Source organism: Kryptolebias marmoratus, linkage group LG13, assembly GCF_001649575.2.
Source record: "Kryptolebias marmoratus isolate JLee-2015 linkage group LG13, ASM164957v2, whole genome shotgun sequence".
In the NCBI taxonomy this organism is placed as follows: Eukaryota; Metazoa; Chordata; class Actinopteri; order Cyprinodontiformes; family Rivulidae; genus Kryptolebias; species Kryptolebias marmoratus.
Genome location: NC_051442.1, coordinates 21,846,446 through 21,858,653, shown reverse-complemented (window position 1 = coordinate 21,858,653; position 12,208 = coordinate 21,846,446). Strand labels below are relative to the sequence as shown.

The 12,208-nt window shown below is 43.2% G+C and overlaps 1 protein-coding gene across 11 annotated transcripts in view; it reads right to left on the bottom strand.

The window, feature by feature from the left end:
* auts2a (activator of transcription and developmental regulator AUTS2 a) overlaps positions 1-12,208 on the bottom strand; it is a 418,449-nt gene that overhangs the window by 28,304 nt on the left and 377,937 nt on the right. For all 11 annotated transcript variants that reach the window (XM_037978929.1, XM_037978933.1, XM_037978930.1 and 8 more), the window contains exon 6: positions 10,116-10,164. In XM_037978929.1, the coding sequence (XP_037834857.1) occupies positions 10,116-10,164 (49 nt within the window). The remainder of the gene's footprint in view (positions 1-10,115; positions 10,165-12,208) is intronic.

The window sequence follows — 12,208 nt, the reverse complement described above, 5'->3', positions numbered from 1 at the left end:
TTCAAACAGAGACATGCTTATTACAGTCATATGCTCATAAAAAAACCATACCCAATCATAAACACCTTGACCCTTCCCCCCAGCCCTCTCTGTTTCACACACACATGGGTCAGTCTACCAGTCAGCAGTTCCAGTCCCACTATGGTTGAGGAACATGCTCATTTTTCAAGACTCTCTATTTGCATTAAGATGTACTCAGCTCATTTGGCTTGTCAAGAAAAAAAAGTCCTCTTTTCCTCTGCTGTGCTGCTGTAATTTGCTCTCCTCGTCTCTGTGCTCATCCAGGAGGAGAAGCACCGAAGCATCTGGCCTGCAGCGGCAAGGAGAGTGACAGCTAGAGCTCACACACTGACACCGCCATGATTTCACCAAGGAGAGAGGCACAGAGGCCTGGAAAGAGAAATCTGTCCCCAGAGTGTCATCAGTCTGAGCCTCTTTCACTCCATCGCAAATGGGCCAACCGCTTTTACACACATCTACACAGCAAAGATCAGATTTAATACAGCCTGCACATGCTGGTAAAACGATTTCAGAAAAACTCATTCCTGAGGGATAAAAGCTTTAATGCATGGATCAAATGGCAGAAAATCTGGCAAAGTATCAATTTGCATGTAGCCTTTTCCCTTCCTATACCCTCACTAACATTGCAGAAGCAGCTAGTGTGTCTATGTATGTGTGTGTGTCAAGTGCCGTCTCATTACCCTCTTGCTCAAGTTTCACTGCAGTCAGATTAGCGAGACACTCAGGGCAGAAATAAAGCTGGTACCAACCATCTCTTCTCAGAAGCCTCTTTTCAATCTTTTTTTCCTTCATTTTAACTTGGAAATGGTGTGTGGTCTGCTGGTGTCGTGGCAAAGGTACCCCTCACTCACCAAACAAGAAACAGGACAACTGAATGGGGCCTAAGCTGACAGCTTTTTCTCTCGGCTCACAGCCCACTCGCTCAGCAAACCTCAGTGCAGCCACATTGACGTGCTTTTCAGAATAACACTACACTGTGATGAGCTACGGCTGTGGGACTGTGATACTTGGAAAGGGAGGGTTAGTATAGGGGAGGCTGGGTAGGATTTGAGCTGTTTATTTGAACTGTGCCGTCGTCCAAACAGTCAGCTGCCTCCCTGCTCTCTCGTCAAGCCCCGGAGCTTAAGCTAGGATTGTGCTGTTGGTGGGGAGAGAACAACTTGATATCCCCCTCTGGGCAGAGGCTGCCCTGAGCTTGGGTTACTTTGGGGGAACAATGCAGGCTCTGTTCACAGCCTCCTCTGTGAAGACAGGGGCTCAGAAAGGCTCGCTAATGTCAAGCGTGGCCTGGGGATTCATGCATCACAACACCATGCTGCACAGGGCTTAGAGAACATGGCTTCCCAGCTTTGCCTCTAAATGGCCCAGCAGAGCCTTTGTTCAGCACAGTAAGAGCTAAACCAGACGTACGGCCCATAACAATGTAACGGCCCGTTTGCTCTAGGCTTGAAACGCCCCCCTTCAGGGATTTTAGTTTTTGTACAACATTGTTTACAGTAAAATCTGACACGTTGAAGAAGGAGGGGATCCTGGGGCCCTGGAATCAAACAGCTCCCTCTAGAAGCATCTTAATCTGCAACAGATGGTGACAGTCTGAGGGATGTTGATGGGTTTGGGCAGGCTTCTAAGAACAGAGGCCAAAAGCCTGTGATGATATACCAAAAGATGGTGATAAAATGGAAAATTCTGCTGCTCATTATACTTTGTTTATATGAAATACACATGCTTAAAATTTCATTTCCAGGATACAAATCTAAGTTTACACACAAAGAGAAATTAAACATGTCATCTCTACTCCATCAGCTCTGGGTTAACAGTCTTTTAACTGAGCACATCCAACACATGGGGGCGATGTTTAACTGAAGGTCTGGCAACCACAGCTTCTCAGCATACCTAATGCCTGATCGAGCGCAGACAGTAGTCTGTGGTAAAATAATGAAATGTGGGTTGAGACGGATGAAAGCCCTGCTGTGTGTGTGCAGGGCAGAAACACATGCAAGGGATCTGTGGACTGCTGCTAACAAACCAGGATCCTGCTCTGTAGCCCTCTTTAATCTGCCCTGAGGCTCATCAGAGCTTCATTTCTGTACTGCATATTTATGAGTATCAAAGAGGGTGAGAAGGGAGAAAAAAAGCTAACCTCTTTTCTACTGGGAGCAATTAAAGCCTTGCTTTCATCAACCCTGATCAGAGTCTTCATGCTCTTGCTCTGTTTTAGCTTTTCTGCCCTTACAGATAGTGTATAGACTTTCACTTCTTTCCTCTGGCGCTATAAGAGTGGACCTTCTTCACCTGACAGCTTTCTTTAAAGCGCACCGCACAACAGTAAAACAGCAGTGGATTACAAAGTCTGACTCCAGGCTTCAGTACATCCTGGGACACAGCAGTGATTGCTGATTTACATTACAGTAATAGCTACTCAACTTGTGCACAAAGAGAAATGTCTAGGAAACCAAACAAATGCAATAATCCTCATCACATTTAATATTTAATTGTGTTTTTCTGATATTGCTTTATCTAATATATGCTCTATAAATGTTAAATTTAAAGCTGGCGGTTAAAAGATTTGAACATTTTCCTAGTTGAATAGGTCACACATTTTGAAGTGGGGTTCTGTGGAAAAGTTAGGAAGAATTAATATCTTACCTATTCAGATAGCATCTTGCCCTTAGTTTAGAGAAAAGTGAAAGATGAGCTAACGACTAGTTTTAACGCAGCTAAGACCAAAGTGGACTTTAAACCAGCTTCAAGCTCAAAAGTTCATTTGTGGTTCATGCAATTTTATTTTCATAGCCCTTTATACCACTGTCTGTTTCACATTACATGGTTGTTTACAAGCAGAAAAAGAGGTAGCAGCAGTGAGCTGTAGCACCTTCTGTGCAGCCTGGTGCACTTCCTGCAGAAACAGTATAATATTTGTGCCAAAATAATTTTGCAATGCAAAATTTATGGGGACGTAAAAGTTTAAGTAAAAGGGTTTTAACGAACCGTTATGAAATTTTGAAGATTGAAGTTGTTCTAAGGCAAAATCCACTATTAATGATTTGTCAGGGCAGACTCATTTTCAAAGCACATTTCTATGTAAATAACAGGGTATTAAGAAACTAATGGTTTTGTAAAGGTCCATGTAGCAAAAAATGTATGAACCACTACACATTTTGTGAGCTTAGAGCTGCTTTAAAACAGCAGCGATCCAGTGTGTTCTCAGCAACATTCAGACTAGCTGTTGGCTCAACAGTCCTGTCAGATGTTCACTATTTCTCCAAACTAAGGTTGTTCATAAACTATCCTCAACTGTTTCTAACTTTTTCATAAAACCTCACTTCGAAATATCCAAACTATTTGTTTAGGGTTTTATATTTTTACTGTGTAATAACTGCCTATCTGTTGTGTTAGCCCCACATTCTTTGTACTACGTGTCTGCCTCTCTGAGACAGATGCCTCAACTAGAAGTAGTATCTTGTTGTGTGAAAGACATGACAGTCCGCGGCAGTGACAATGAAAAAAAAAGACCTTGAGAAGTAAGATGGCTGTCAGACACACACAGTGGATTATGACAGAAGGGTGGATTATTCCAAACTGGCACTACTCCTCTTATGCATTCACACATGCAGCTCCAAGGCACCATGAGGCCTCATTAAGGTGGTCTGCTCTCTCTTCGTCTTTGGCAATGTCACCCCAACCGCAGGGACCAAAGACTGACACGAGCATAATTGGCCTGAACACACCAACAACGAGCTGGGAAAGGCTAGGTTCTGATAAGTGCTGTGTGTGTGTGTGTGTGTGTGTGTGTGTGTGTGTGTGTGTGAGAGAGAGAGAGAGCGCGAGAGAGAGAGAGAGAGAGAGAGAGTGGTGCTTTGACCCTGTTAATGCAGAGTGGTTAATGCCACATCGGATCAGTGGATGCTGGTGGTGAAGGCGGGAGGATCTCTCCTGGGATGAGGAGAGTGGTGCTTTCAACACCTCCACCTCTTCCCTTCACTTTCACTCGCTGGTGGCATCTTTGTGTCAACACATGACATGATGATAAAAAAAAGAAGACAATAGCTAAAATACAAGAATTTTTCACCTTAAAAGGCTCTACAGCTCTCCCACAACCCTCCAGATAGAGTAAATTTGAACCAAATAGGGAAATTTTGTTCTTCCCTTATTGCCGACCCATCTTTCTAAAAAAACTGAGCATGTTTATATAAATCCTTCTACATTACCTAGACTGTTGCAAAACACACCACAGAGTTACATTTGGCATCTGAGATAAAGAGATGTGCTCAGTGTAGAGCTGCTCACCATTCAACCCTGACTGGCTGCTAAGCCGCCACATATCTCAGCGTGGCAGGCACGGGGGGCCAGCAGGAAATCTAAGGCCTTTCATTTTGATCTCTAGAGTTCAGCTCATTTAAATGTTTGTGTTTGAGATGTAGACCTTTAATTTTGGCCTGATGGGTTCCAGGCTCTTTGGGTTTAGCCTGGCATGTCGGATACAGGAGTGTTTACACAGTCTCCCTGCAGCTCTCCTGGTGCTGAAATAAGTGCATTAAGATGGATGGATTTACTTAGTCTCTAACCTCAGGGACTGAGGGAACAAACTCTGAATGACCTCTTTGTGTTGAAGGAGAGGATAGAGGGAGTCTGGCGAGCACTGCTGTGTGAGTGTATGTCTTCAGCACTAACAGGACCCTTCACAGCATCCGTTCTCTAAACTTGTGTTCTTACATTAAGTATTTATTTCATGGACCTACTTTCCCCTCAAAAAAAGAACCTTCTGCATTCAGCAAACTGAACATTTCTATAAAACTTATTCTCAATAGAAAAGTTGATTGAAAATGTCTTGAATCTGCTTAGAGAACCGATGAAAAACTCACTTTAAAATTAAACTAAGGACCTTGGACTAGTGAGATACAATCAAAACAGGCTTTCAAATGTGATTTTAAACTACAAGCAATTAAAATGCTGCCATTTTTCACTTTCCATAGGGGCTGGGCCAGTTGTTTGAAGCAGCGAGGCAGTAAGTCAGCCGGCGCTTTCCTTGATTTGTTAACCTTTGTTTGGCTGTGTCAGCAGATGAGGTATGGCTGGAGCAGACCTTTTCACAGTCATGAAATAGAGCTCCTGTCTCTGTAGTCCCTGCTGTGGGGAGGAGGACAGGGAGGTGAGGGTCTTCCTTCTGTGCAGCACAGGATATTGAGCTTCCTTTACCCCTTAGAGAGGCATTAACTGCTTCAAGCAGGGGGGCGGTAAACCAACAGACAAAGACGACAGAGGAAGCTGCTGGAATCTATTCAACTTTCATAGGTAAAGCCTTTAGATTCCTGTTTAATTCCTCACAACAGGCATGGATGTCAAAGATTTTTCTGTCTGAATTAAACTGGTGTTTTAGCCAAAACAGTACATTATTCCAGCAGTTACATCAGGACTTCTTAGTGACCTTGCAGAGACAATCCGTGGCTGCAGCCATTTCTCTGAATGCACAAAAGGCCAATAGTAGTCAGGTCATCTTTCCACTGCGAATCAGGTCAAGTTCCACAGGCAGCCTTGATTTCTTGACACACAAACCCACACAGACGGCAGAGGTCAGCATGAGGGCAGTGCAGTGAGCCTGGGGCAGTAAACCAACACTGGTGCTGCAAAAGGCCAGCCCTCTCTTTCCAGTCCACTGAATGAGTTAGGAAGCTGCCAGGGTGATTTGTGGCGTGATTGTTGCTCTCTATATCACTTGAGATTACAGCAGGTGGCGGCTCACAGCCTGGAAGCACACATGGCTTTATCACCAGTCCTCCTCTCAGGAAACACAGAGAGAATGAGGCAGAGAGAGAAAAACAAGCCCTCAGCTCCCTCCCACACAGCAGTAATACGCTCGCAGGCAATTTTGCTGCCAGCAGAGCTCTCTATGACAATCCAGGGAGCTCTTCAGCTCTGATATCTGCCACAAAAGTTCACCTCCGCTTCTCTCTTTCCACTATTTTTTTAAACAATGCCATCAGAGCTGCAAATTACACCTTCCACACAGCACATTATTCTCTCCCTTGGTGACAGACGCACTCAAGCCTGACACACTTCACTAGTGGAGCTCTTCACACAGGCGTCAGGCCTGGGTCTCGCTGTAGCACCGCTTCATTTTCACATTAACTCCAGTAAAGCATGGTGAAATCAGCCTGGTGCTAAGGGGGGAAACTGAGAATCACTACAGTGTACACTTCAATTCACCCCCACACTGAACTCCGTCTCACATCACAGACACAGCTGCAGGAGACGTCTCATGAGGGAAATGATTCTCCGATTTTTCTACCAGATGAATTCTTAAACGGAAAATTATGAGTGCTTCCACAGATAAAAAAAAAAATTAGCACGCTTCAGTCTAAACTGTGTCCTAGCTTTTTGTTTGTTTTTTAATTAAGGGTGGCAATGCATTAACACTCAAGCACCCTTATTAGTAATATGCGGTTACTATTCTGTTTGTGGTACAATATTTGATTTGCTACTACTTCTGCAGACTTTTGAACAACCCCTATAAAAATTCCTCAAAATATGCAGCCCGATCAGGAATAGTGTGCTATGACTTTTGGTACCAGCACATTAACCGATGCACACAAACTTAGCAGAGAAGCTGTAAAAAATTTCCCTATAGACAGCAATGGGATTTTGGTGAAATGAGTGAGAAAACCTGGCCCTCCTTGGAGCTCCACAGCTCAGACATGCTTTACAATAGAAACATCATTTAAAATTTAAACAGGTCACAGAAAGTTGAACTTTACATGACTGAACTGGTATTTTGAGATGTTTAACGGTTTTTACACAACTGAAGTTTTAGTTTCATGATTTTATAAGATTTTTCTACAGAATGTTTAATTTAGAGGCTGATAACGTCACACACTAACTTTAGAGTTGTCTAAAAGAAGTCGTTTATTTATACTTTCTACTGTTGCCTCTGTGCTTGCTTAGGTCGGGGAATTATGTCGAAGTAAAGTTTTGATGCAATCAGACAGCTATTTACTAATTAGCATTTTGTAATACACAGACTGTAATATATTATAACTGGATTAAAGTGACTGTTTGTAATTGAATTGATTTATGATTTGGACTTGTTTCTTCTCTGTATAGTGCCTCAAGATCACTGTTGTAAATTGGTGCTATATTGATAAATTGAATTCAACTTGTCAAAATATTTGAAAACCTCCCATTTCCACATGTCTTACACTTCTTATACAATTTATACATCAAAGCATGGGCCCATTTGTCTTCTTTCGCCCAGTGTGTCTCTCATTACTGAAGGACTCAGTTTTGTCTAAAACCCCCACAAAGTACAGCATGTGCACATCCAAACTCTCATCAGCTTTCATTGTATCTGAGCTCAGAATTGTCTCTTCATAACTGGAAGTGAAGGGTCTTTATAACTTGTCATATAAACACTGTAGATATATAAAAATTCACGTGATGATCAGGCGCTTCTGCCACTTCTGGTTCAGGAACTCTTTTAATACAACTTCTAGTTTTTGCACAGTGGCTGTTTGAGGCTTCATTAATGCTCTGCTTTTCTTTCTGCCTGTCTCATGAAGCTTGCTGTCAGGGAGTGACAAACACGTGTGTGGTTACCATGGAGACTCTAATGCCCCACTAGCAGCAGCTTTAACATTTTTTCAATCATAGCCCTCGTCACACCTCTTTTACAGTTCATACATCAAAATGTCAGTATTTTATAATTTTAGATTATCACACAAGTAAGTTCTAAATTATTACTGAGCTTTAAAATAAAAGTTGATAAATGTTTCAGGCAGAAGCTGCATACACACTCTTACATTTTTTTCCAGTTTTAGTTTTAAAACTTTTAAACAAAACATACGCTCCAAATAAGGCAAATTGTTCATGTTCACGACAAGGATTTTAAATAGTATTATTTTAATCTTGTTGCTACAGTCAGTGAGCAGAGCAGAGCGAGCTCAGTCAGTGCTCCTTATTAAATGTTGCGTCTGACAGCATGTGGATTGACAAAACTGCATAGGAAAAGAATATAAGTAGGTGACGAGATATACTTGTCCTTCAACACAGCTTTAATCATTAGATGGATCTGTCTGCGGACCTCTATGATGACCCACTGCTGGTTTGTCATCGTCTGGATCTGTGCCTCAGTCTGCTCCCTGGACAGCAGTCAAGGCGCTAACAAGGTTCGGTTTCTGATTTCTACCCACGGCAACCCGGGAGCAACTTAGACTTCAGAGCTGTTGTTTATTTCACAAGCGGCCAATAGAGCAGGCTCCAGCTTTCCGAAGGCTGCCTGCTCTCAGGCAGAGCAAATAAATCAGGTTAGCTCACTGACACCTGCAGGTGCATTGACAAACGTAGTAATTAGAGATAACATTTAATGACTCTCAGCTAATGAAATCCATTCCTGCGCAAAGTGAACCCTGAGAGAAACAGAGTGGCAATCAAAGACTGGTGACTTTAAGCTCTACTTTAAACAACTAGCCACATTTTAAACCTGATGTGAAGTAAACCAATAAAAAAAAATCTTACGAGCTGAACAAAAGAAATGTATAGTATACAATACCTCAGGAACAAACAAATACAGGCTGTATTTATTGGGTAGGTGAGAACATTGAAAGATTAATAATAATATTAATAAATAATAATAATAATAATATGTCAGGTTTATTTCTTTAATGCTTCTGTGTCAAAACATGAGTCTTTACATTTGCATATTTTTTCTGAATTTGAAATTTTCAGTAAACATATATATATATATTTTTTTACCCTTACTTTTTAACACACTGTCATTTTTTTCTCAGGCTAAATCCAAGTAAGATTTTTTTCTTTTTGACCAACCAGAACAAGCTCAAACAAACGGAGACTTTTTACATGTGCCTCGGGGCAAATATTGACACTGAGCGCCCCCACAAACGAACCCTCTCTCGCTATTTTTGTTGGCGCTGTTGCTTATCCCAAGTTTTGGTTGCATTAGAGCACCGCTAATCCCCTCCAACAAAAACCTACCCAACTCTTTTAATCTCAACACCAGCCTCCATAAAAATACCAGAGCTCTTTACTCTCCGTGCACCTGGATTCTTTTACTTGTCTCTTGCAATGGCAACAGCCATTAGCATATGGCAAGAGGAGGGGATGGAGATGATAAAAAGAAAGAAAAGACGAGATATTTAAATGGAAATAGGGGCCAAGAGAGAGGTCTATCATGCAGCAGAGAGAAAGCATATTTTGTGTACTGTTTCCCGACTCGGGCCCTTTCAGAGAGGGGGAGAGAGGGTCGCCCTCTGTTGATTTAGGCTGCACAAAAGAGGCCTTAATCCTTTCAAGGGATCCAAATCAGCCCACAGAGGGGCACGTTCAAAAGGAAACCTCCCTGTCAGGCATGGCCATTGAGCTGCCCAGTGCACGCCACAAATCAAGCCCTGCAGGGAATCAAAGGCCATGATGTGGGAAATGTGCAAGGAAGTCTGCACAGAATGAAAGTGCAGGGAAATGAGGAGCAGGGGTGGGGGTTGGTGGGACATGGGCCTATCATCAGCAATCTGCCCCATTTCAACCAGAGCCATGAACAGGTCATAACCCTGGTCTCTGAGTCTCTGAGTGGAAACTCTCCCCCATTACAGAGGAATGTCCATTCAAACAGAGCACCTCCATTATCCCCGCGATGGAGAAAATAGGGCTGCCTTTAATAGCAAATTAGTGATTTGATAATGAGGTCACATGTGGTGTTGGCACATGGAGGCCATAAACAGACCCCTTTCCTGCCCTTATTTCATCCACCTGCAGCATCACCACATCCTCCTGCTTACTCCTCTGGTGCAGTTCAGCGCGTCTGCGGCACAAAGTCACTGCTGCTGCACGATTCTTCACACCACATGTAATCACAGCAGCACGCGCGGTTGAAACGTCCCACATTTTAATAAATCCAGGGACCAGTTTTCATTGTCAAAATGTCAAGCGGTAAATCTTCTGAACTTAGGTAGCCATATGAGTGAGATACCGTATTTAAAATGACAATACATGAAAAATGCAAACGAATTTGAACACGTAATATCAGAAGGATGGTAATACATCTGCAACATCACATGGATAAAATATAGAGGGAGAAAAAATTGTACCTTTAATTGTGGCTGTGCTGAAAAATTTCTCTGAACTGGCATCGGAAACCTGAAAAAGATGAAAATGAGATGAGCAAAAATATCACAAATCACATCCAAATGATTTAAAATCCCATTTAACCACACATCTACAGATTAGTGCTGAGAGGTAAACACTCACCACACTTACACGTCACAAATTATCAGAACAACCCAGTAAGTATTTGCAGCTTTAGATTTAGAGTGAGATGATCTGTGCGTAATGTTTTTATTTTTATTTTTAATGAGTTTCAGGATTACTTAAACCCAAACATGTTTATTCCCCTGCAGGCCACTTGATGGCACTGTTGCTCTGTGACAAAGCAGACCTATTTGTGGAGTGTCAGCGTGTTGGGAGGAAAAAAAATGTGCAGTGATGGGATTTAAAGCTGAATTAGACAACAAAAGCCTCGTGGAGTTTAAAACCCAAATTCACCGATTAACTGCGTTTAAACAATGACACAGAGGGGAAAAGTAGGTGTCCATCCTTACACATGTTAAAGGGAGAACAACACCCCATTATCACCTGGGAAGGAAACAACATTCTCGGAATCAAAGGGATGTCTAATAAATGCCTCTGATGATTCTTTCGCCACGGAATTAAAACTAAAATCTGGTGTTAGAGAAGCTCAACTGAACATGAAGGTTATCATTTCTTTGTGCCTGCAGCCTTCAAAATGTGCATCCAGTGACAGCCTAGTGCGCATTCATGTCCTCCCGACGGAGACTCAAAGTATTGTTTTAGATCCCAAAGAAAAACAAATCAACGCTTGGGCGTTTTATTTAAAATAAATTAAATCCTGACAGGAATGTGCGGATGCAACACGCACAGAACGCAAACAAAAGCCGCAAAATAGATGTCAATAGAGATATTTAGTTAGGTTTTTATTATATTTAGACCCTTTCACAAAATATAACAAAAAGCAAATTTTAAGAGGCGGTGTGTATACCTTTTATTTGATTAACAACAACAACAACAATAATGATAATAATAATAATAAAGTCAGCAATTACTTTTTCTTGGAAACGCGGCGTCCCTTTACATTCTTCTTTTTAATAGATATAATCCACACAAGAAGCGGCGAAGTCTACTCCTTTCACACCGAGGACAGCCATGCAGAGGCACAAGAAACCTTTCCAAGAACTAAGATCCAGACTCGTTCACACCGCTACTGCGCCTTTTGGACAAAGGGAACCATGTGTCTCGTCAGGAGCGCTTCTGCAAACAGCGACGAGCGACAGGCAGAAAATCCCCCCCGATCCCGCTTTCTTTTCTTGCGCTGTGTTGTTTTCTTTTTTTCTGTCACGTCTATATTCTCCTGTAGAAAGTGGCCGTGAGAGGCGACGAACAGGATCCGGGAGGGTTTGCGTGTCCGTGCGCAGCAGATGAGCAGAACGAACCAATCCAACAAAGCGCGCACGGCCAGTTTTCCCTCTGTGGAGACGGAGACGGGGGCGAATCAAGCGAAAATTCACAAGTCCCCCCCCCCCTCGCTGGCCTGTCGCTGTGTTCGCTCTGAAAACAGATCCCGATCAGGGGCGCACAGGAGCCCGTGCACACCCGCTTCCAACAACCTGACAAACTCCCATTCATTCAACGACCGACCGAGAGCCGCTCCTGCTGCTGCCGCCTGCTGCTCGGGTCCTCCCACTTCCTGATCTCCACTCGGGTTTAACCTCAGCGGCGCTCCTGCACAGGGTAAACACGCTCGTGATGCGAGGGCTTCCGAAAAGCTTGGCACCGGGTCGCGGGAGGCGCGCGGCGACGTGTTTACCTTTTGCGTAAATGGCGCGCAAAAGGAGAGACAGCAGCGCTCCAAAGATACATAAAGAGGCAGTGTGAGGGAGAGAGGGAGAGAAGGAGAGAGGGGGGAGGGAGGAGAGAGGAGAGAGGGAGGGGAAAGCTGGGAGAGAAAGATATTCTTTCACTCCACAGTGAGATGATGTCAGCCGCTAATGAATTCCCCAGTAGGGTGCTGCTACCGTGAGAGGAGCAAAAACAAAACGCTTCTTATGAGCAGCGAGCACCTCCTCGCTGCCTCCCAGCTGTATCAGCTCTCAGTGCACTGGCCTGA